Below are 27,291 nucleotides of genomic sequence, written 5' to 3' on the forward strand. Positions count from 1 at the left end.
ATGGATCTACAGGTGAATTACCAGTAGACAGGAAGTTTTTAATTCAGCAGATCATTCATCACCTCCACCAAAAGGAGTCATATGCCCTTAAGAACTTTTTTATTTTTTTGAGTTAATGTGAACATATAATTCTTACAAGCATTATTTCCATTTTTAGTTACAGTAAAGGCTCCAAATTAAACTTTGGAAGATAAATAAGTTTATACATTTATTGTCTTATGAAGACATTTCCCTAAAAGTTTTGAAGCGGTAAATAAGAAATTTTGCTTTTCATTATTTTGGGATACTCAAGAAGTACGAGAACTTAACAGATGGCTTGATGTTTTAAGTAAAGTGTGTATGAGGCAAAATAATATGGTCATAGAGACAGCACGCTAGCGAAGGCTATAGGTGGTGAGCACAGATATGAGCTACAACAGGAGATTGGAAGGAATTTTGAATAGTGAACATAGATGTTAAAGCTCAAGTCTGTAAATCGAAAGGTCGCGCGATCGAATCTTTGATAGATATTTCAGAGTGTTTTTAACCGAGCTCTTAGCTGTCAATGAGGTGAAGACTCGCTTTCTGTATTAAGTGGTAGATCCCATTGCTCTGGTAGCATAACTGTGGTAGGTTAGGTATCTGCAAGTCATGCAAAAGGAATCTACCAGATCACTGAGATACACGAGATTATCATCATTATCTGATACATGAAAATGAAAGTGTCTACACAACTAGATAAAACTGTCTACAGCACAGAAATGTACTCTGATAATTACGTTTTTCAGCTTGGTGCACGTAAAAAATCGTTTACATTCGGCCAAGATCATGATGGGATATTACGTGCTACATGAATGGACATTTATCAACAAAAATATTGTGTCTATGTATGAATTGATGGCTCCTGAGGATCAAGAAACCTTTTATTTTAATCTTAAGGAAGTCAATCAGTATGAATATTGTAAAAAGTCACTTATTGGAGCGAAGCGGTACATTCTGAATGAGAGCATCGATGATATACCCGGTGATTTGAGATACATGAGAAGGTATGTATTTTATATCAATTTTAATTCTTATCATATAATTGTAGGAGTGTCAGAAGATTTTATTCTGATGTTTCTAATCAGATTAGCTGAATTTTCTGTCCTCTAGAACGGTAAATATTTTAAAATAGTCACGTTTACATACATTTTAGTTACATATTTCCTTATGTCTATTACATGAAGTCAAGTGTTATTGTGATGTATCATTGTGATGAGTTACACGCACACAACATACACAGAGTAGCATGAAAGAAAATGTTGTATCATATGGAGCGAGTAACCAACGCTGACGACAGATAGAGTGTGTACTCAAAGCAAAGCTGATTTGCAACCTCGTAGTCACGCTACTAGCACTACTCTTATGAGAATGACGCGAAATTTGAATAGACATCATGTTTAGCTCTAGTATTACGCCCACCATCTTTCGTTCTTGGCGTTTCTACTCTTTTCCGTCAGCATACAAACAATTGCAAAAAGTCGATTTCCATGTGTCCTCACTGCAACCCAAAAATGACAACAGTATTTGGTTAGTTCCCTTCTAAGAACGTAGGTACTAGCTTCATGTTCTTTTTATTAATTACAAGCCACTGTTTCCAAGAGGAAGAATAGTGTTTTGGCAGTAAGACATGACCTGTCACTGGGCCCTTCGCACCATGTATATCTTCACTGATTAATGACACGAAAGCTCCGGCATGTAGTCGGAACTCTACTGACTGGGCGGAAATAGTAGGAACCACTGTCAGCTGCTACTGTACTGGCGGAGCTGCCTGGTCAGCTGCCACAGCTATGTGGAGCATAGTTCTGTCACTGGGACATGTCAGTACACAATAAGGGGAGCAGCTTGTCAACACAGAGCTGTCAGGTGCCAGACCCTTGCCACATGACAAACTATGTGTTGCATAATATGGGCAACAGTGCCCTGAATGAAGTCTGTCGCAGTCAGGCAAATCACCGGCGCTTCATCGGCTTATAACGTCAATGTACCGCCATGGAAGAGCAAAGGCGTTTGTGGCTCTCCCCTCCAGTGTTAACCCTCCTTTTAACTGGATGTTTTTTTTCCTGAATACCACTAGGGTCATATTGACCCTAACCATTTTACACAGTATATATGGGCATTATTTTAATGGGCTGACATAAAAACATATATTCCAATTTTTCAATGTAACGTTCATCATTCTACTTTCATCAGTACTACAGTCAACGAATAAAAATAAGTTTATATTGTGATCACATTGACCACAGAGAAATCTTAACGTGCTCTAAGTATAAAGCTCAACGAAACATCACCAGATACAACTGACTCAGTCAGAAAGTCGTACGTTTTGGAAATAATAATTTTGAAAACAAGCTAGATATGTATTTCCGAGGTGCTTGTGGGGTCATATAGCCCCTCTGTTGTTTAGAAGGGTTCAAAATAGTGCATTTGATAGTGGGAGGGGGAAGGGGGACTGTAACATCGATGTACTTAAGTCTCTTACTAGATGCCAGAGATCTGGACGACTGCAAATTTTGGTGAGACTTAAGGGTGTAAAAGAAGATGGTATATCAGAATCATGTCAATGGAAGTGCCGCGTTCGATGAACCAATAGCCGTTATTTCACTGTAGTTAGGCCTTGTTGACCATGTCTGGTACTTGAATTGGTCTCTGACCGGGTCTTAAGTGTGCTGTTTGGGATTTTTCCCTTGGCTTTCCGATAGCGGAGACACTAGACATGGTGGTGCAGTGTCTCTGATCACCAGTCGTTGTCCAATTCCTGGGTTAAAATCCAAACTTCTCCCAGTGCCTATAAAGTGGGGCATGCAGCACTGTTGGCTGCAATCGACCCGCTGACTGTGGACGTTAAGGTAGGTGGCCTTTTTGTGCTTACAGACAATAAGCAGTTACACTTAAACACCCAAGGCAAATATTACATGAAGGAAAGGTGCCTACGAATGTGACGTACAGCAAACATGTTTCCAATACAGATGGTTTAACCAGCCCTATGGGGTCTAGCAGACAATGATGCCATACGACATTACATGCTTTAATGAAAATCATCACCTTGCTGTCGATCGTAGTGGCGAATAACTACTTTAATTAAATTTCGTTAGTGAAAGAATGCCGGGTGTCAGAAGCAACCTCAAAACATTTTGCAATCTTAAGAACTTCACTAAGAGTAGGATCGACTGTGGCTAATGCTTTAGCTATCACTTCACAATCGGGGAATGGGGAGCTAGATGCACAACGACATCACGAATTGGTGATTCTGTTCAGTTCCTCATCGGGCAGGCCTCGAGATGACTGGTATACTGCATTACAAGCACGTGCTTTCAAAGGCAGTACCATCTAACCATACTGTTGGTACAGTATACCAAATTTTGGACACATCAGCAATAACTCACTCGTTAAATAAATTGAATAAATAATTGAACACTGAAAGTCGCTTTCTAACAGGCAGTTTTCAGTATAACCTATCATACTTCTCATTTTCCATTGTGAAGCGGAACACGAAAAGAAAACCTGGAAGTAGGGTAACTGAAAAAACCCCTCTACCAAAATCTTCACCGTAATTTTGCAGAAATAGATATAGATGTGGTAAAATAGATGCGTTACGTTGAAGAGTAGACCAAAATTGCGGATCCAAGACTAGAAACAAGATTATTTATTCAAGACAATACCATAGGAATAACCAATTATTTAGTCACAGTTGTCTTTGACATTCTAGATCTCTGTCGCTGTGGAGTGGATCGTGTGCTATGTGAGTGTTCATTATCTGTAAGAAACGAATAGATGGAAAGTATGGCTCCTGTTGACATCAACTGATCCGATTTTCAGAAGAAAAATCATTTGCTCTTTTGGTTCAGAGCACTGCCAGCTGGTGATCATGTGATAATGCCCTTAGAGCACACTCTGGTGCTCGCACTTTCTGCTACGTTGCTCACTCAACTATGGCCATATTTTTCTTTAAGCACTGCATGTAAAGTATTGTGCAAGCTTAGAGTATGAAGGGTTTTCGAGAAAAGGCTGACATATCGGAACCATACCCCACTGGTCAAGTATTTTGACTGGCAGTTTGTCAGGTTTGATTCGATTCCCACTTCTACAACTTCTTTTTCTCTTTTTTCATTTCATCATGTTCCTCGCAATGTTGAACTATTATTCACCAAGTTTAAGACTTCGATTGTCACAGACATGATCTCAACATTCAGTGCTGAGAGCAGCATGTAGATAACACGTAAAATATTTATTTAGATTTCTTTTTTGCAAATGATAGCACTCAAAGGGCTACATACGTCATATATAAATAACTTATTTATTCATCGAGATATGATAGTAACTCGTCCACAGCCGTGAGACGGTCGACAGGACGAGATGCGTAAATGCGTCAATAGTGCTTAAGCTCTCCAAAGTTTTTCGCATGGAGTATGAGGGATTTTCAAGTGGCATTTCACATACGAGTCTCAAAGACCAGCTGTCAAGCACATTGACTGAAAATTCATTGTATCCAGTCTGACTCCCACTGCTAGCATTGTTTTGATTATTCAAAATTTTATTTTATTCATCATAAAATTAACGATTAACTATAAATATATATCAACTGAAAAATTTCAGTGTATATAAGTTACATTAATATATTCAATTTAATTACGAATACACATTTTGTAGACCAGATGGCCATAGGCTACAATGTTGCAGTTCCCACCAGATCAGGGAATGGTATATTGGAATTATGTTGTGTTTTGCAGGATATGGTAAATGTGTTCTTTTCACCCCATGTAATTGTATCTGCAGTATAATTAGTATTTACTAACTAAAGTTTCTAATTGAAATATCACTCTTTTTAGGATGTACTATTTGCACGTTATAGTGCGGACACTTTTCTATGGCCTGTTACTCTGGCTACTGTACTCCATGTCAGAGCCAGCACTGGAGATGGTTGAAACTGCAATGGAATATTTGACTTCTGTGTTTTATGGAGCTCCTGTTATTAGAGCACTCGCTTACGATGTTCCTGTTTCTTCTACTGTGTTGCCAGACGATGTGGTTGATGTGAAAAACAGCTGTTGCCAGTTTTGTTCAAATAATTAACTTCAATATTACACTAGTAACTGACTCCAATAAAAATACCTCATTCCAAAATCTTCTATGAAGGAGAAGCTTTTTTCACAAAAAGAAGAGTACACATTTCATAACCACATAGTCCTGATAGAAAATCGCAATTGGTATGGAACAATGGAATATTCAAATTTAAAAACATGGTTTAATTCTTTGAAATTACCAAAAAACTCTGCCTGTCCTGTTACTTTAATTAAATCTACACTGGTTTCAAAATTGTTGAATTACTGTACATCATGGTGTATTTGTTATCGCAATATATCATCATTAACAACATTATGAATATGTAAACCATAAGATTTTTCTCCAACTGGGAGAATTTTGAAAAAAAAGTACTGCAGAAAATGAAGCCGAGTTTGGTATGTATGTCCGATTTAAATTACTAAACAAGTTAATTTTGAAGAAAATCAGTAACGTGTATGCAGCAGTTTTTCATAACCCAAATGAAAATTATTGTTTTCTCATACTGTTAATATTTTCTAACTGTTTCTACATTATTTACCTTTGAGTAGTCACTTAAACTGATCCACTTCAAAATTAATCAACATGCTAGATAAGATTTCTAATCCTATGGGGCAGAATTGTGTTTTGTGCAGGTTTGTACATTGACACAATTCATGCAGATTGGAAATGTACCTCATTATAGATCATCCTACACAGTCACAGATTTTGCCGCTGATTCACACTTCCACAAGGTCCCCTCAGCATATGGAGCACAGTAAAGTCTACTGCTAAAGTGCCCTGTGTGTGTGTTAATAATTTTTAAATTCTGTTTTTGGCCCGTATTTGAGCAAAACATGGCATGCAGCGCTCATAGAAATGAGAGTGAATGATACACTATCAAAGTTCCTGTCAATATTTGCTTTCTTCTTTGAAGATTGTTGTTGTTGTGGTGTTCAGTCCTGAGACTGGTTTGATGCAGCTCTCCATACTACTCTATCCTGTGAAAGCTTCTTCATCTCCCAGTAATAACTGCAACCTACATCCTTCTGAATCTGCTTAGTGTATTAATCTCTTGGTCTCCCTCTACAATTTTTACCCTCCACACGCTGCCTTCCAATGCTAAATTTGTGATCCCTTGATGTCTCAGAACATGTCCTACCAACCGGTCTCTTCTTCTTGTCCAGTTGTGCCACAAACTCCTCTTCTCCCCCTTTCTGTTCAATAACTCCTCATTAGTTATGTGAGCTACCCATCTAATCTTCAGCATTCTTCCGTAGCACCACATTTCGAAAGCTTCTATTCTCTTCTTGTCCAAACTATTTATCGTCCATGCTTCACTTCCATACATGGCTACACTCCATACAAATACAAATACTTTCAGAAACGACTTCCTGACACTTAAATCTATACTCGATGTTAACAAATTTCTCTTCTTCAGAAACGCTTTCCTTGCCATTGCCAGTCTACATTTTATATCCTCTCTACTTCGACCATCATCAGTCCTTTCAACACACTGTCCGTTCAGCTGCTCTTCCAGGTCCTTTGCTGTCTTTGACAGAATTACCATGTCATTGGTGAACCTCAAAGTTTTTATTTCTTCTCCATGGATTTTAATACCTACTCCGGATTTTTCTTTTGCTTCCTTTACTGCTTGCTCAATATAAAGATTGAATAACATCAGGGAGAGGCTACAACTCTGTCTCACTCCCTTCCCAATCACTGCTTCCCTTTCATGCCCTTCGACTCTTACAACTGCCATTCACTTGATTTCTGTACAGATTGTAAATAGCCTTTCGCTCCCTGTGTTTTACCCCTGCCACCTTTAGAATTTGAAAGAGAGCATTCCAGTAAACATTGTCAAAAGCTTTCTCTAAGTTTACAAATGCTAGAGACGTAGGTATGTCTTTCCTTAATCTTTCTTCTAAGATAAGTCGTAAGGTCAGTATTGCCTCACATGTTCCAATATTTCCGCGGAATCCAAACTGATCTTCCCCGAGGTCAGCTTCTACCAGTTTTTCCATCGTCTGTAAAAAAATTCGCGTTAGTATTTTGCAGCTGTGACTTATTAAACTGATAGTAAGGTAATTTTCACATCTGCCAACACCTGCTTTCTTTGGGATTGGAATTATTATATTCTTCTTGAAGTCTGAGGGTATTGCGCCTGCCTCATACATCTTGCTCACCAGATGATACAGTTTTGTCAGGACTGGCTCTCCCAAGGCCGTCAGTAGTACTAATGGAATGTTGTCTACTCCTGGGGCCTTGTTTCGACTCAGGTCTTTCAGTGCTCTGTCAAACTCTTCACACAGTATCTTATCTCCCATTTCATCTTTGTTTACATCCTCTTTCATTTCCATAATATTGTCCTCAAGTACATTGCCCTTGTATAGACCCTTTATATAATCCTTCCACCTTTCTACTTTCCTTTCTTTGCTTACAACTGGGTACCCATCTGAGCTCTTGATATTCATACAAATGGCTCCCTTTCCTCCAAATGTCTCTTTAATTTTCCTGTAGGCAGTATCTATCTTACCCCTAGTGAGATCCTTACATTTGTCCTCTGGCCATCCCTGTTTAGCCATTTTGCACTTCCTGTCGATCTCATTTTTGAGACGTTTGTATTCCTTTTTGCCTGCTTCATTTACTGCGTTTTTATTTTTTCTCCTTTCATCAATTAAATTCAGTATTTCTTCTGTTACCCAAGGATTTCTACTAGCCCTCGTCTTTTTACCTACTTCATGTTCTGCTGCCTTCACTACTTCATCCCTCAGAGCTACTCATTCTTCTTCTACTGTATTTCTTTCCCCCATTCTTGTCAATTGTTCCCTTATGCTCTCCCTGAAACTGTGTACAACCTCTGGTTTAGTCAGTTTATCCAGGTCCCATCTCCTTAAATTCCCACCTTTTTGCAGTTTCTTTAGTTTTAATCTACAGTTCATAACCAATATAAAGTTGTCAGAGTTCACAACTGCCCCTGGAAATGTCTTACAATTTAAAACCTGGTTCCTAAATCGCTGTCATACTTTTATAGAATTTATCTGATACCTTCTAGTATCTCCAGGATTCTTCCATGTATATAGCCTTCTTTTATGATTCCTTAACAAAGTGTTAGCTATGATTAAGTTATGCTCTGCGCAAATTTCTACCAGGCGCCTTCCTCTTTCATTTTTTACCCCCAATCCATATTCACCTACTATGTTTCCTTCTCTCCCTTTTCCTACTCTCGAATTCCGGTCACCCATGTCTATTAAATTTTCGTCTCCCTTCATTACCTGAATAATTTCTTTTATCTCTTCATACATTTCATCAATTTCTTCATCATCTGCAGAGCTAGTTGGCATATAAAATTATACTACTGTAGTAGGCGTGGGCTTCGTGTCGATCTTGGCCACAATAATGCGTTCAGTATGCTGTTTGTAGTAGCTTACCTGCACTCCTATTTTTTATTCATTATTGAACCTACTCCTCCATTACCCCTATTTGATTTTGTATTTATAGCCCTGTATTCACCGAAGATTAATAAATACGATACTTTCAGAAAGAAATAGGACATTTAAATCAAGGATAGTTTGATCACGGTACATAATCCCAAAATCTAGAAAATTTTGTATATGAATGTTTGCTACTAAGATGTAAGAGAAGTGTGATCAAAAACAGTCTTTACATAAATACTAAATTATGTGATTTCTCAATGTTTCTGCAACCCAAAAACCTCAGATCCAGTAAGTAAATGAGAAATGCATTGAACATTTCTTCGAGAGATGTGCTTCAGTAGCAGAGTTGTAAACAAATACGATAGTGTTTCTGGCAGTGTACTTGCCCATAACAGTAATTGTGTTAAACTCCATTAAAGTACTAGAGATACTACTAGTAAGAATTAATAGAAACAATTAGAATGTAATTGTATGTAGATATTTCAACATCGATTGTGTCTTGGATAGTGGTGGTAGTAGGCACTTACATTTGTTGATATCCAGCTTCGATATGATCCTCCAAGTAACACTTCCAATGTGAATTAGTTGACACAGTGGGGAAGCTATTAACAACTTATTTCAATATTCTGCTGCCTTAAAGGACAGATATGAACCCCATAATTCATGGTTTATCACACAATGATGGTCAAATGGGAACAGCAAAGTATCTTAATAAATCTTCTTCATTCGGGATGGAGACATAAAATTTCAAAGAATCATAATTTCTGAGTCATGAACACTATTAAAAGACAATGAGTAATGGGAAGAAGGGCGCACAGTATATAAGCAATTTAATACTTTCTTGGAATTACTGAATTATTAATCGCAGTTTTCTTTATGTTCGGTCAAGAAGTATTACAGTGAAGCAACCACTGCATTTCTATTTATGATCAGACCACATCATACTGTGTTAAAAAGGTTGGCATAAACGTTACACCTACAATCACTATTTACATTTTAGGACCGATTTTCACCCAAATACCAATGTTTACAGTCTAATATTTGTATGGAAATAAGAGAGATTCCGCATAACATTGGAAAATATTACTGCTCTGGAAGAATTGTGTGTGACACCACTATGGTGTCCAGCCATACAATATGATTTTACAGCAGTGTCATTATGTATTCTAAATTTTAAGCTTGTAACCCAAAGCGCCATCGTCATCGCAATGATGAACTTGTAATTGATACATTGCGATTTCTAGTGCTCATGATATTGTTGGTATCATCTGTCCGCAAACTCTGCATGTCCCACAAAACTCTTTTCTATCTTTAGTATTCCCGACGAGTATGGAGGTGGAATTCAGGAAGAATGGCTCTATATATTATTACAATTAACGAGGTAAGTCGTATTGTGTGGTTGAATACTATAAATTAAAGACGTCACACATATTCTGGAAAATGGCGGTAATAAACACAGATCTATCTCAAATCAAACAACTAACCCTCTGCAACAAATACATACCAAATATAAATTAACGCTACATTATCAGTGTATGGTGAATCAACATAAGACAGTCCCCATTACACTTGTAAGTAAAAGACAGGGCAAAAATACACTCACAACACGTTGCTGAATGTACTCAATTTATGCTTCAAGAACAATTGCCACTGCTAGCACAGGATGGGAGTATTCATTTACTTTCTTTATGCTGTGTACAACATTATGGACAACAGTAAGAATAGGTGGGCTACACAGTCATGTGGCGACTGTCCTCATAGGAAAGGCCAACAGGTGCTGAAATGATGCAACAAATTAAAACTATAAACAGAAAATTCATTTCACCTGCATCTATCCAAGTGTACAAACACTAATTACAAATAACACAGCAAGTAATAGGGACCAGTTCTCAGTGTCAACAAGGAAGAAGGTCTCTAAACTAAAACAGACAATGGTGTCACAACAGCGACTAGGCAGTGTCTGTGTAGCACCATGTTGTGAAGAGTCTCCAAATGCGAGCGGGACCGTCTGGCTGCTGCCAGCCATCCTATATTATGGTGACAGAGGGCGCTCATGGTATACAGACAGTGGATGCAAGGCTCAGCAGGTGTGCTCACGTTGTGTCTGCTGAATGTTGTACGACCTCTATTGGAGTCAGACAGAAATTTGCAATTCAGTTGCCAACTTAAGAAGCCCATGGGGTGGTAGCAATATATGGTACGATAATATTTTTATTTCTTTTACCTGATCTGACTGGGCCATCAGCCCCTCTGTTACATTGGATGGGGGCTTCACAAATATACCACAATTTTTATATGACAGATAGTATTAAAATGAAGTCCGTTGTGACAATGTGTGTAGGTAAATACTGACTTATGAACTTACAAAGTTAATACTAGCAGTACTTGTGCTATTGCTGCTGCTTCTACTACTAGTGATAATACTAATAATAATAACAATAAAATAATGAGAGTAACAGTAATAATAACAATAATAATGGCAATAATAATGAAGGTGGCTTGTTAAAAAATAATTTGTGGGTGTACAAAACGAATCTTTGCAAATATAGGGACTACTGAGGAATGGAAGTATAAGGAGACTGCTCCATTTAATAATACCAGGAAATGAGAAAGATCTGAGGAAAGAAGGTTGTACAAGGGTAATGAGGACATATAGGGATAAAGGTAATCATTACTGTTTCTTTAGTAGATATGCCACTAACGTCTTCTGAAGATAGAGATGTTATTCAGTTCTCCAGCTTATGGCAGGGGGTTGCTGAAGAGTGTGATTCCTGCTACTCAGGAGGACTTCGAGAAGGAGGCTGAATGATAGAGTGGGATAGAAAGGACATTGCTCTGAGTAGGCCACACAAGTACTTTATTTATAACAAATACAATAATTCGAATACTTGGGAGTAGGACTCGCACACTGATGGTTCTGATCATTCTCATTTATGATTATCGACGATTCATCGATCCCCTCAACCCATAATTTCGAACATTTTTACCTGTTATCGACACTGGTAAAGGCAAGATATCAAAATATGGAACGTAAGTTCCCATATATTTTGACTGCATTGACGCATAAGGTTACATTTCTCACACTGTTAAGATACCATAGCCCTTGGTATGTGAGATAAGTATCAACTTGATATGTCTACGAGTTCCTGTAAAATAGGGTTCTTTGCACTTGGCAGACAGATAAATGGACAGACAACAAATGGACCTTATGAGAATTCCGTTTTTACCGACTCAGGTACGACTCCCGGAAAAAGGGTGATGGTGGAGACGTGAGACCTACGGATCTCAGCATTTGACTTACCTGGTAACCACCGGGAGAGTCACTGTCGAAATCGGTTGTTGTAGGGAGGCGTGTTCTGTCCGTGACTAAGGTAGACATTGGCTGCTGCAGTCTCTCATGTATGTAGAACCTACAGCACCTGATCAAAGGAAACCTCAGCATCTGGGCCCCATATCCCGATAAACCAACAGTGATTACAACCTGTCAACAACTACTGACGGGACTCTGAAAAAAGGAGGTAGGGCATTATTGTTCCCTATGTCACCCTGGCTAATTGCCTTCCAGGTCCCTGCGTAGTAATCGAAATACATACATTCTGAACATTCCCACACGCAGTAGACAGGAGCAGCCCAACAGGAAGCACCTGAGCTAACGCTTGCATGTTTCAATGTGCCAGAGAAGCTGTTGGAGATCACAATATGCAGGCAATCTAAATATAACAATTAAAAGAAGGCAGCTCTCGGTCACTATTTTTAGTGACCAAGGGCTGTTTTCTTTCAATTGTAACTATTCACGGTCTCTGAATGTGCAGCCATGTACAAAAAAATATAAATATATTTGTTATACGATTTCCTAAATACTGGGAATATTTCTAGTAACGTTGTGTTATACACCTTTAGCTAAAACAAACAGAATCTGCTCTTGATAATACGCCAGATCATGTTAACGTAACAATAGAAATAAGCCAACAGTTCATCTGAAGATTTGTTATTAGTTTAAATATACAGGTCCTAGTCATACAGACAGCTGCACCTCACTGCAGATAAAATAACACTGTATTATTGATTCCTTGGGATTCATGTTAATGCCAAACATGACAATTGCTATTAAAAAAACTGCCTGTAATATACAAGTAGAAATAAGATATCAGATCACCTAAAATTTGTTCTTGTAGTAATTTATTTATTTATTTTATCTTGTGCTCTCATGTTATCGCCACTCTGATTAAAATGCTTGCCCTTATATCGACTTTAACAAATGTAAAGAACAACAAATTACATCTCTGTACAAAGTAGGCTTATGTCATATCTTTCTGTCAAGATCTTTGTTACAAGCAACAGCTGCAAAGCGCATGCTGGATGCTGGTAAAGTGTCACTGTCAAAGTGTAAACTAATGTAGTTTGTGTGAAAGTGTTCTGGACATCAAAATGGAGGCAGATAGATATGAAAAAGCCGCCTATACTGTTGAAGTAAGTAAAAACTAAATTTACGTTCATATCGACAGATAAGCTATATTCATAGCGATACATTAAAGTGTGACCCATCTTTCTGCCATAGAGCCAGCACCCAGCATTATGCTACTACCAGTAATGATGTAACTTTCCAGATCCTCCCAAAACCATCTGAAGATTAACCTGAAAAGGTTCGAAAACCGGTTCATCTAATAAAGCATTATTATTGAAAAAAAGTGACTGGTTGCAGTTGTGTATGACTTATTTACATCCTCTATTTACAATTTTATGTTCTTTAATGGGTATATTTGTTTTTTTGGTTGAGTAGATTACTCTAAATTTTTCAACCTACGTTGACCAACAGGAATATCTATCATTTCATCGTCTGTATAGAATTTTTTTTTCATTGTAGAATATATAATTAATAAAGTTGAACAAAAATGAACTAGTGTAATATTATTATGTTTCTATTATTGGAACTGTTAATCTTTTCTTCAGAGCAGATGAATTATAGCTCAGTGGAAATAATCTACTTATATATGTTGATAAAAATTCTGTAAATAAACCAAGATTCAGAATCCCTCAAAAAGATAAAAATAAACACAATTAAGTTATATAAAATTCTATTTCGTGTTCAATGATATGGACCAAATGCTTATGGAAAAAAAACATTAATGTTTGATAGTTATATTCTAGCTGTAGGGTTATTAAATTGGAAAATAATTAATCATATGTAAGTTTATTCTTAAAGTTTATATCAATCAAAATATCAAGAATTTATAAACTGATGTGAAAAATTTTGAGATAAAATTAATAAAAACGGCGACTTTTATTGAAAATAATGATGAAATTGTTCCATTAGTTGAATGTGAAAATAATTCAGTTGTAGGTTTTAATGACTTCATTCCTGAAAATCAAGATTTAGTTAGAGAATATTTTATTAGAGGTTGAGATAAAGCAATAGATTTTTGTACTTCGTTCGAACTCATTCGAAATTAGCAAAACAATTATTTCGAGAAAATCTTAATTTTTTTAAATATTTACAGATAAGATGATACATTCAGTCAATGAAATTGTTTTGGGTTTGGGGTCGCATTGTCACCTATAAAATTCCGACGTTACAGCGACTATTGCAAGGCACCTTCCTCATGGTGTATTGCTAACTGCTGAATAGTCGCTAGTTTGATTACTTACATATGATCGAGGAGTCCTGTCAGTGAATATGAAGGTGAGGAGGAAGGGTGTTGGGTGTTCCTTTATTGGTCTCCGCATTACATGTTGCCATTGGCAGAAACAGGTGTTTATAATTGGAGTTTCCTTTATTGCTTGCATTGGTGGATATCTGTCACTGCTTGCAGCAAAAACGCTGGGAGTCGGTACCCATCTTCTCTATTCATGTTATTGGGTGGCTTGGCTATTTCTATATCGTCTCCGATATTCCTCATCAAGCTAAACGGCTGTTTCGCCAGTAGGCCGGCCTCTCAAAATTCGATCTTCATCCTGCACTGTTCCTGGTGATTTGCCACTGCTGATTTCTTGTATTGTTTGAGATGGATATATGTGACGAGTTCAGAGAAGTTTGTGCTTATTGGACGCCCAGTCTCGCCTTCATACACCAGTCTACATTTGCACCCAATTTTATAAAACCTGGCGGCATGTATTTTGCAACTGGTTGAGTGTTATTTGCAATCCATTGAAGCACTTGCATGCACAACTGCTGAAGCGCAGCCATGTTTAAAATTTTATTTGAAATGCACCTAAGTATTTTAAGGGGCAGCCTCCTGGAGGGGAGAACTTGGTCATCAGCCAGAGCTACACAGAGAATGAGTCGTCCCCATCCCTCCTTACCTTAGCATCTCAAAGACGGTCGTCGACAGCTTGTGATCACTCTTGAGCCTGTCGAGACTTGTTGCATGACTGCTGTCGTTCTCTTTGGCCATGCACTATAGGACATACATACATATGAGGCTGTGGCAGGCAGCTTCTGCCTGAACTGTAAGCAGGAGATAGTTCGTCACAACTGACTGTGGCAGTGTCTTCCCAGCTGGCTACCTGGTAAGTCCAGTGTGGATTGTTATGTGACCATCTCAGGCCTGCACCATCATCCCTTTTTTACATTAGGTTATTCCAGTCCTATGCTTGAAGCACTGTTCACTGTGTTGATAGAGAAAGTGGATGTCCATGTTGTAAACAGCGATAATCTACGTGTATATGCGTGCATGCGTTAGGTAGGTTGATTGCATACTGTCTGTGCTTAAGTGACTTGACGTGGCTTTTCCTGCTGCAGGCTGTAAAAAGTAAGATCGTTTTTCTTCATTGTGTGCTTTCTCACAGGTGAACTGTAAAGTGTTAAAGGGCAATACAAGATTGTAAACTATAATGTACTATAACAGCAAGTGTTCCAAGCTCTGGGATCTATTATCTGTAAAATTGTAATACAGCAGCAACAACCGTTACAAGCTACATTATTATATATTCTCAAAGCATATTACACTGTCAGACTGTACAAAAGCGTGAATTATTCCAAGCTTTAAGGCCGTTCCAAGTTATTATGTGTAAACAGTTCCAGCATGCGTGACCTATTAATTAATAATTACGGTACATGTTAAAGTATTACGTATATGGTTTGTAAACATTATTCGCTATTTTATTCCTTGCTGTCTAGTGAAAGATGCATTCTGAACTGAAAACAAATGTATTATTCAGCTGAACTGAAAGGTGTGTTTTGAACATGTTAAAAATGTATCATAATTCGTTACCTGCGAAATAATATTGTTGGCTTGACTGGAAAACATCAACGAGGTCATTGGAGATGGAGCACAATCTGGAGTTAGGGAAGAATGGAGAGGGGAGGAGGCCATGCCATTTCGAAGCAGTTGGCTTAACCGATCTAAGGAAATCACAGAAAACCTAAGTTTGGATCTCCAGATGCGGATTTGATCCATCGTCCTCTTGAATGCGAGTCCACTGAAAAACGTAATATACCGATGCACCAAACATTCAGCATACCAAAGAACTAGTTCGTAACAAAGCTTTGTTGTGAAGTGTTCTGATGGGTGAGCTCTGTGAGGCTATGCCATACATTTTATGAAGTCTCTATGCATAAGGGTACAGCTGAGAGCGTTCATACTCCACACACTGTATGTCTGAGCTAGTATGAGGCAGCTGGTTTCCTAAAAGCTGTCTAAATTGCTATCATAACCAAGCAAGTAACGTTAACTGCACAAACTGGTGTGGTGACAGACTATAATACTTCACAGGCCAACGCTCTGGACGAAAGGAATCCTCTTCGTTTTGAGGTCTCATATTGTAATACTCTCTAGGGGTCTGGTCACAATGCAACAGTGCCATTTCGACATTGCTTAACGTGTTTCATGTTCCAAATAACTATTCTACACATACATAAATGGAGTCAAATTATCTGGCTGTCCTCCAAAGGAGTGCTTACATGTAGAAGGATGAGGCAAAGAAAGCATTACATTGACACAATGCTTCGAGCATTCAGTAGGTCTACAGTAAAAAGTGATTTCCTAGACCATGTTTGATTGCCTGCTTCTCTACTATAGCTGCAAGGTATAGATCATTTCCAGATAAGACCAGTAAGATTACATAGGAAAAACAGTTCAAAGAAGCACTGCTCATTTTTGTATTATTACTACAAGTATATTTCAAAATTAGGAAGACGAAATTTGCATGCACTGTATAACTCGAGGAAAATAGCTTTGTCAGAGCGAAATTAGTGAAAGGCAGATTAATAGCTGCAAAAAGCAATTATCACGTAAGTGTTACCGCTGTACCGTCAATTATACTACTACATTGCTTAGTATATCACACACAGATCGACATTACGTCATGTAACAGTATCTCCCATCAAGGCTTTAACACAAAATGCAGAGCTACAGTAAGAGTATGGAAAGTGTCAGGGGTTTAATACACACAATGTTAATTTTCCCTTGTGCTATTTGAGAGTGGGACGATTTTAGCTTGAGTGGTGTATATCTTCTCCCGTGTGCATATTGTGTGTGCAAGTAGTTGTACTAATTTTAGAAAAAATGCATTGCTTCTGTGGAAGGAATTTACATGGGATGGTACGGTCGAGGATCTGCATACAGAATTCATCTGGTAGGGGGGAGGTTTCTCATATGTCATTATAAATGACATTCTGATATTCTGTGGATTTCAAGTGTTTCCTTTTGAGGTATTGTCAGTGATTCTCCTGAATCTGGTCACGATGCAACACTACCACTCCAGTAGCTACAAATCTGACTCTACCTGCAATCTGTCTACTAATATCAAGACAGGAAACAAATAACCACACCTCTTGTAACGACTAGCACACATTTAACAGTGACTAAAAGATTGCTCTGCATTTGGTCTCCTATCAATCCAACCTGGTAGTGGTCCCAGGTTGATGAGCAATGATAAAAATCAATCATTCAGTCATCCTAGTGGATCACCCAACATTTGGGTGCACGACCTTCAATCCATCACAATTCGATACAATGTAGCCATCATTTCTAAGCGAATCTAAACGTGTATGGATTTTTATAAATATTATCGTTTATTGTTTAATACACGAAATGTCCACAGGTCCACTGGTTTCTGGAAATATATCAGGGTGGGGACGCTTTCCATGTACGATACTCTGCCTTCCCCAGTAGTAAGTACAGTTTTCTGTGCACCGTGTTTAAAGTAATATGTAAGCCTTGCTTATCCATCAGCAATTATCTACTCTTTTTCCAGGAATAGTTTGTATTGTTGTAGCGGATTTCTTTTCACCACGTACTCCCATTTTCATTTCTTTCCGTTTCCAGTTTTCTTTTGCGGACACATAACACATTAAGTGCACTTGAAGGAGGAATTTCTTGCTGAATACAGGCGACTGGTATTGATGAACAACATGAAATAATCTGGAGAATGTAACACTTCCACTCATACTTATAGCATCTACGTTGGAGTCTGTGGTAACAGTCTTCATGTAGTTTATGGTCAGTTAATTACAACCTATAAGGAGGATCAATGTAGCTTATAATCTCCTCTTGTACTGGAAGGTTTACTTGCAATCAAGTTATTGCAATCCCGTCAACCCGTGTTCATATTGCCGCACTGGACAAACTGCAAAACTGTGTTAAATTCTAGAGTCACACAAGAGCTGTTTTGTAAGCTAACACATATTCTGCATCATATGGATGTGTTTGACACAGAATACAGCAGAGTATATCTTAAAAAGTATTGTTCACCGGAATTTAACACATTTTGACAGTTGTCTCCAGGGTCAAATACGAAAAACCCATTTCATAGCTATGAACTGCATTTCAAAACTTTATCCTTTAGCTGACGATGATATAATACTTTATTCTAGAAGCGTATCAGGGCCTATTATAAAACTGATAAAATCGTTATTCATATATTTATTCACTCCTAGGCTTGTGTTTTGTCATATGGATTAGTTACCTATTTTTTAACTCCATGTTAAAGAGCATTATAGTTCCTTACAATAAGACTACTATTCTGCTTATACTCTTCTTCTTCTATACATTCCACATACATCCAGTCTTCCATACATCTTGCAGACTATGCCATGATATCATTGATTTACGCTCAATGTGATGTAAAGGTATCTTAAGTTAATATTTACCACAATATGCAGAATACGCTCTGCAGTCATTAATCTGTGATGTCAAAGTATCTTACATTAATATGTACCATCATCTGAAAAATATACCATGATGTATCTATTTATACACACAATGTAAGACCAAACTATCTTATGTCATAAACCATACAAATATTTGTGTCGTTTTTCTTTAAGTAGTATAGCTCTTTTGCTGATGGCCTTTCTCACAATTGCATACAGACCTCAAATACGAAAACTCGAATAAGTGATATTAATTCACTATTATTATTGTTACTTATGCAAAATACCTGTACTCTGACTACAAACAAACTAAATCCTCTCTAGGATAGAGCAAAATTCAGATGTAATATCCTATTAATTTCTCGCCAATTCGCCATTTTCATGACCTGTCCTACAGTTTCTTGGCAATTTATGCAGCAGATCTTACCAGTACCTCAATTTATGGTCATCTGGTATTAGATCACTAGGTTAAGCCCCAGTAATGACTAAGGCCTCATGAAGAACCCCAGAATGGGTACCTAGAATGTTGCTGGGTGATTTTTTAGGAAATATGTATTTGGCATTGACTGTGCGATAATTATATCCCACTTCTATTAATTCGATCTGGCAAGGATCTCAGGATGGCATACAGTTATCGTAACCTGATGTGTTTTTATGAAACACAAAACGAAAAACGAGGGTTTGAAAATGTGAACCATTTCCTGAAACTTGTTAAGCAAGCAATAAATAATTATGGTATAGGTCCTTCAGGATAGATAATGTATTTTTACATTGGCATATTGACATTATCATAGCGTGTTGGAACTGTACCACACTTACACATAGATTGTTATCTGTTCGTAGCACTCCTGCAGTAGGCAGGAAACACCTTAGACACACACATTGAAAACATCATAAAGCAGCAGCTCATAATTTATCAACTACCTCGAAACGATTCCCAAAACATCATTAAATGAAGCGTTGGGATGGGGAAAGGAATAATCCATGAAAAACAAATTTTATAGGAGAAGGAAAAAAAGTGGTTCATGGTGTGGGTTCCTGTAGTCATGTCCTAGTTCATGAACCACGGGCAACGTATGAGTGTCCAAGTAAGTGGTCCCGACAGTCGGGATACCAGTTACTTTGGAATAAGGCTGGGCATCTCGGACATATTCTGAGTCGTGGTCACCTTTGTGCTCATACGGCAAAGACTACCAAATCCACCGGTTAGTCCCTTAGCCATTAGGGGTAAAACTCAATGGGACTCGGGGCAAGTAAGGCTAGCAACCTGCTTCCCTGGTACTTTAAATATGATGCTGGCAACAATCAGAGCAAAATTCCTCGGACCTTTGGAGGTGACGGAGTCCCACCTCTAACCGACAAACCAGGGACTCCTAAGATACGACTTGGCAAACAAATGGTAATGAGATGGGGAGCTATTAATATCAATGGGGGCTACTGTGGGAAGAAGGTAGAGCTGGCAGAGGCTTCAAGTAAGATGCGGCTGGACGTTTTAGCCGTTAGTGACATTCGGGTAAGGGGTGAGAAAGAAGAGGAAGTGGGAGAATACAAGGTCTACCTGTCAGGAGTCAAAGCAGGAATAGCACAATGGGGTGTAGGGCTTTACATCAGGAAAGAAATGGAACCCAGCGTAGTTGCAATAAGGTATGTAAACGAACGACTGATGTGGATAGATTTGACAGTGTCTAGCAAGAAAATTAGGATTGTGTTAGTATATTCGCATTGTGAAGGGACAGATCAAGATAAGATGGATAATTTTTATGAGGCACTCAGTGATGTAGTTGTTAGAGTAAGGGACAAGGACAGTGTTCTGCTCATGGGTGATTTTAACGCCAGGATTGGAAATCGAACAGAAGGGCATGAAAAGGTTATGGGTAAATTTGGAGAGGATATGGAGGCCAACAGGAACGGGAAACAACTCTTGGATTTCTGTGCCAGTATGGGCTTAGTAATCACAAACTCCTTTTTTAAACATAAGAACATTCACCGGTATACTTGAGAAGGCAGGGGAACGAGATCTGTCATTGACTATATAATAACAGATTAGGAATTCAGGAAGGCTGTGAGGGACACACGTGTATTCAGGGGATTCTTTGATGACACTGATCATTATTTAATCTGCAGTGAAATTGGGATTGTGAGGCCGAAAGTGCAGGAGGTCAGGTCCATATGTAGGAGGATAAGAGTGGAGAAACTTCAGGATAAGGAAATCAGGCACAAGTACATAACAGTGATCTCAGAAAGGTACCAGTTAGTTGAATGTAGTCAATTACAGTCATTGGAAAAGGAATGGACAAGGTACAGGGACACAGTACTAGAAGTGGCTAAAGAATGTCTTGGAACAGTAGTGTGTAAAAGTAGGATGAAGCAAACAGCTTGGTGGAATGATACAGTCAAGGCAGCCTGTAAAAGGAAAAAGAGGGCGTATCAAAAATGGCTACATACCAGAACCCAGGTAGACAGAGAAAGTTATGCTGAAGAAAGAAAGAAAGCCAAACAGATAATTGCAGCATCCAAGAAGAAATCGTGGGAAGACTTTGGAAACAGGTTGGAGACTATGGGTCAAGCTGCTGGAAAACCGTTCTGGAGTGTAAGCAGCAGTCTTCGAAAGGGAGGTAAGAAGGAAATGACAAGTATTTTGGACAGGTCAGGAAAACTGCTGGTGAACCCTGTGGATGCCTTGGGCAGATGGAGGGAATATTTTGAAGAGTTGCTCAATGTAGGTGAAAATGCGATCAGTAATGTTTCAGATTTCAAGGTAGAATGGTATAGGAATGATGATGGAAATAGGATCACATTTGAGGAAGTGGAAAAAATGGTCAATAGATTGCAATGCAATAAAGCAGCTGGGGTGGATGAAATTAAGTCGGAACTCATCAAATACAGTGGAATGTCAGGTCTTAAATGGCTACACAGGATAATTGAAATGGCCTGGGAGTCGGGACAGGTTCCATCAGACTGGACAAAAGCAGTAATCACACCAATCTTTAAACATGGAAACAGAAGAGATTGTAACAACTACAGAGGTATCTCTTTAATCAGCGTTGTGGGTAATATCTTCTCATGTATTGTTTAAAGGAAAGTGCGAGTATTAGTTGAGGACCAATTGGATGAAAATCAGTGTGGGTTTAGGCCTCTTAGAGGTTGTCAGGACCAGATCTTTAGCTTACAGCAAATAATGGAGAAGTGTTATGAATGGAACAGGGAATTGTATCTATGATTTATAGATCTAGAAAAGGCATATGACCGGGTTCCTAGGAAGAAGTTATTGTCTGTTCTACAAGATTATGGAATAGGACGCAAACTTTTGCAAGCAATTAAAGGTCTTTACATGGATAGTCAGGCAGCAGTTAGAGTTGACGGTAAATTGAGTTTATGGTTCAGAGTAGTTCCAGGGGTAAGATAAGGCTTCAACCTGTCTCCACTCTTGTCCATATTATTTATGGATCATATGTTGAAAACAATAGATTGGCTGGGTGAGATTAAGATATGTGAACACAAAATAAGCAGTCTTGCATATGCGGATGACTTAGTTGTGATGGCAGATTCGATTGAAAGTTTGCAAAGTAATATTTCAGAGCTAGATCAGAAATGTAAGGACTATGGTATGAAGATTAGCATCTCCAAAACGAAAGTAATGTCAGTGGGAAAGAAATATAAACGGATCGAGTGCCAAATAGGAGGAACAAAGTTAGAACAGGTGGACTGTTTCAAGTACTTAGGATGCATATTCTCACAGGATGGCAACATAGTGAAAGAACTGGAAGCGAGGTGTAGCAAAGCTAATGCAGTGAGCGCTCAGCTACGATCTACTCTCTTCTGCAAGAAGGAAGTCAGTACCAAGACTAAGTTATCTGTGCACCGTTCATTCTTTCAACTAACGTTGTTGTATGGGAGCGAAAGCTGGGTGGATTCAGGTTACCTTATCAACAAGGTTGAGGTTACGGATATGAAAGTAGCTAGGATGATTGCAGGTACTAGTAGATGGGAACAATGGCAGGAGGGTGTCCACAATGAGGAAATCAAAGAAATACTGGGAATGAACTCTATAGATGTAGCAGTCAGGGCGAACAGGCTTAGATTGTGGGGTCATGTTACGCGCATGGGAGAAGCAAGGTTACCCAAGAGACTCATGGATTCAGCAGTAGAGGGTAGGAGGAGTCGGGGCAGACCGAGTAGAAGGTACCTGGATTCGGTTAAGAATGATTTTGAAGTAATAGGCTTAACATCAGTAGAGGCACCAATGTTAGCACTGAATAGGGGATCATGGAGGAACTGTATAAGGGGGGCTAAGCTCCAGACTGAACGCTGAAAGGCATAATCAGTCTTAAATGATGATGATGAGGAGGAGGAGGAGGAAAAAACGGTTTTGACACTACAATATACGAAGCTGTATCTACAAAATGGTTACAGGAACCCCAAACGAATTTTAGAAATATATTGACAAGAATCATTCATATTTACACAAAAATTATAATTATGGTGAACAAAAATTGCGATAAATGTATGATATTTGATGTCCAAGTAGTCCAACATTGACAGGAGATCTCTGTTTTTAGCAGAATGAACGTCTTATCTCCAACTGGTGGTAGAGAACGAACTTCAGCGATGTTCTTTGCGCATTAAGCCGTTTTTCAAAATGTTGTGCTTCCTACAAATTTCCTCTTTATGAACGAATCTTTTACTTCTATGATATCTTCCTCTGTTGTCTTCATGACATTGAACTGTTGTACATTCTTTGCTTCTCTAATTATATCGGCTACTTCGTCAGGAGTCATTAGTTGTGAACCTTCTTTCTCTTCTGTATTATGCTGAAATCTTGGTCACAATGCATGTAGAGTCTGCACAGAGTAACGTGGCTGGCAGAAGCAGCGTCAGCAGAGCACGCCTAGGGAGACGAGAAGTGGCAACAATTTTATAACCATTTTGCATTATGTTATACGTGAACACCTTTAGAAGACAAGAGGTTACCTCACTTACTTCGCGACCAGCAATTCTGGTATGCCGCAAGCACACAAAACTCTTGCAAGTATCTTCTGCGTCAGTGCAAATGTTTGAGTTCGATAGTGATGACACTAAAACATGTTGGAGTGTGTGAGCGTGGGCGTTCATACCACATGCTGTTTGGTTTTGCTGGTGGTGCATGTGTTACTTGATGGCATCCATGATGCAGCATCAGCATCACTCAAAAGTTTCATACTTTTCTCAGATTTTCCTGACACATAAGTTCATCTAGAAATAAAATGCAGCTTTTCTGGCCCACTTCATATTTTGTTTTATTTTTCAGGCTACATGTCGAACAAGTGTCAATTCGAGGGTGATGGGAGAAGAGGTTGGCAAATGATGTCTTAAAAACGCTATGATAAAATTACTGGTTGGTGTCTGATTTGTGGTGTGCGAGTATTATCATTTAAACCCAATACCTTCTCTGGATATTAAGATCAGGCCTCAAATATTAGTTTGAAGATTTATGCCGTGGGTAGTGGTTTAGCTCTGTAGGAAATGACGAAATGCGAGTCTTTACGAGTTCACCATCATGTTCAGTATAATTCACTATATGGATGTGGGATTATTACACCTCAGATCTGAGAAACAATGCTCCTGTTTCTTTTTCTTCCCTTTTGTGATAATCCTAAGATATCCTTCAATCTCTCTGCATACACTTCAGCATGCCGAACTCTCAAACGAAAACAGTGAGTGACAGATATTCGTCTTTTGACCAAAGCAGAATAGTTGGTAATTTAAGTCTATCCATTGTGGATGACGAAGTGCAACTGTGATTTAAACTGGCGTTTATCTGGTGAGAAATATGCAAACAGTCGCTTTTGTACGATTTATTCAACCATCTAATGTTTTCTAGCCACTGCAGGCTCATCTTCAGATAGAGTTGTTACAGAAACATTATCTTGTGGACCAAGTGTAGTTAGACGCAGTGCTGGTGCTGCTAGCGGTTATGACGGTAATTTAGTCATCAGTGTCGAAAAATTTACGAATCCGAAAGTTTTTTGTGTTTTAGGTACTTACAGTGCACTGCCTTGTGGTATACACATCAGATTGCTTCTTATAAGGTGCATTATTAAGCTATGTACACAAATAAATACAGTATGTAGCTACACTTGGATTTACTCTGGCACACTGGATGTAAACCGATACGGACATGACAGATAGTGCACTTTACTACATAATAGTCACTGGCAAGAGATGCATTGTATTACGATACAAATAATACTAGTACAGATTTTACATTTCAGTAAATGTTGCTAGCTGCATACGAAAGGTAAATAGCTGGAGGTGAATATTTAATACATAATGAAAAACTTTTTGTAAGTTACAGAATACCATACTCACAACACACCAAAAAGAACAAGATCTATGCAGGAAGATGAATTATTGTTATTTTTGTTGTTTTTTGTGCAGGATATCCTTAAAATTCTAGAAGAAAAGACTTTGCGTTTACTTAGTCTGTTCATTAATGACTTTTTAGGGTGATTTTAGTTTGTGTATGAAAATTTCTAATTGTTCATAGAGATCCATTTATAGTCCTTTTGTAACACTACCTCCCTGTCGGACGTGCGTTAGCTCAATAAAGCCTGTACTGTAATAAGTTCACGGGCTTCACCTTGTAAACAAGGATTTAGTACATAAGTTGACCGCGTGTACCTAATGGAAGCAATTCGGACTTATATTCAGTTAGTAACTACAGTGATGCGTCAAGCAAATGCAAAGTACAATTACGCGTTCGCATGGACAAGAAGTACACACAGTAGATACTACCAATGATTAATAATACGGTCGCCAGCCAAATTGGGCATTGAGTGAGTTTTTCCCTGTACAAGTGGTTGCATGTATAAGCATAATGACACGTAGTAATGTTGCGTTTTATAGCAAAATTTAGAACCAGAAAGAATCTACTGAACTAAGGTTTTCTTCTTTTGTACTAATTTGTACGAGATAAAATTACACAACATCACACAGCAATGATTACTACGAGCTGCACTTTGTATATTGATCAGACTGAAATCGGGCATAGATTACCCTAGAATCAGCAATTTTGAAAACACACATACATTGTCACTATTGAAATTGGAAAAAACACTAATACACTTAGGTTTAATATAGAAATTAATTTTACTATTCAATTCTGATCAGTACACTTCAAAATGTGCAAGAATAGGCAAGAGAAGGGGGGGGGGGGGCCCTGAAACTGTTATGGTCGTTATACTGCAACTAGTAAGTCCTGAAGGTAAATTAACACTCAAAGTTATCGATCTGTGGATAACTACTTTTCTTTTGTCACGCTTCTGGATTAATTGACTAACATTCTTTCAGTCTCAAATGAATTAAATAACTTTGCTAGCTCAATTCAAAATTTATCTTTCAATTTAATCACACTGTTGTTCTTTACTAACATCTGCGTTAACAAACATGAATTTAAACGTCTTTATAGCATAGATTAGTCTGCAGATGATTTATTACTAACTGTAAACTTTCAATTCGGGATACTCGGGTTGCACAATATGTGGTAAGGACCCTGTCTAGGTCAATGATAAGGATAAGTGATGGCTAAGGCAATTCTGGTAAACGTCACGTTATTATTGAACAGTCAGAACAGTTTCAACACTGGTCCACACAGATACACTTCTAAAGATGAAATAAATGTTTGACCTGTGCACGTCGTTGCGGCGGATGGCGGGCAGCGAGATAGCGGACAGCACAGCACACATACAAGCACGGCTAAGGCTCTCACAGTATCGGCACTTTCATTCTTCTTGGCGTCGTAATCTTTCCAATTTTGTGCCTGAGAATATAGCCATGCCAAGTAGTCGTCGGAATCGGCCCATCCGAGGCTCAATGGAATCCACTTTTCCTAGATAGCCTCCTCGGTACAGTACATGTTCCTCTGACCGATGCTCAACTCCGACTATTTTTACTGAGCCCGTTGTGCCGAACCGCGCCAGTGTGCGTTTTCCCGCACTCGCCTGCATCCACCTTTTCCCGCGCCCCTAAAGGTAGGGTATTCACCACAGGTTTTCTACTACACATATCCTAATGCATTACCTACGTATGGACCAAGTGTTTAAATTACAATTTTCACATTTTACAATAGTTTTAACATAAAATACATTTCCTTTTGGTTATCAAATCGCTTGAAATCTAACATAAATAATAACATTCATTTCAAAAGTTGTTTACAGTTTCTTTAACATGACACGAAAAGAAAAAAATCCAAAATAATATTTACATTATTTTACATAAATTCAAACAGAAACATTTATCTAAATGCATAAAGAAAAAATTTATTATAGGTACATTATTGTTACACATGCCCCTGTTTCCAGAAAATTTTCTTAAGTCTAAATTTTATGGGAACACTAAATTTAACAATAATACACTGGTTCTGAATCTTTACGTAAATGTTCAAGAAGATTTACACTACATATTTCCTTCCACTCACTGTATATAGGTTTACACTATTTTAACATATCAAGACCAATTTCTTGTTATTTACTTAAGTGCCTTTTGCACAGTCCAACTTCCCATTTTAACATTACTAAAATAGCAATTTAATCATTTTTTCCCAAATTTCTTAAAGAAATAATTTAAAATTCTGGAATGCAAACATTTACCTACAAAAACAAATGCATATTTCTTATACACTATAAGATAATCTGTCGATGCTCGCTTTGAATAGCAGTCCATTTCTTA

At 38.2% G+C, this 27,291-nt stretch overlaps 1 protein-coding gene across 3 annotated transcripts in view; it reads left to right on the forward strand.

Moving 5' to 3' along the window:
• Positions 1-27,291, forward strand: part of LOC126100485 (fatty acyl-CoA reductase 1-like) — a 501,954-nt gene that overhangs the window by 153,455 nt on the left and 321,208 nt on the right. For 2 of the 3 annotated variants that reach the window (XM_049911090.1, XM_049911089.1), the window contains exons 8-9: positions 768-1,025; positions 4,848-5,394. The exons of the other annotated variant lie outside the window; for it this stretch is intronic. In XM_049911090.1, coding sequence (XP_049767047.1) covers positions 768-1,025; positions 4,848-5,091 — 502 coding nt within the window. In that variant the 3' untranslated portion in view covers positions 5,092-5,394. Of the gene's footprint in view, positions 1-767; positions 1,026-4,847; positions 5,395-27,291 lie in introns of those variants that run through there. 3 annotated transcript variants of the gene reach the window in all.

Source organism: Schistocerca cancellata, chromosome 9 (assembly GCF_023864275.1).
Source record: "Schistocerca cancellata isolate TAMUIC-IGC-003103 chromosome 9, iqSchCanc2.1, whole genome shotgun sequence".
Lineage (NCBI taxonomy): Eukaryota > Metazoa > Arthropoda > Insecta > Orthoptera > Acrididae > Schistocerca > Schistocerca cancellata.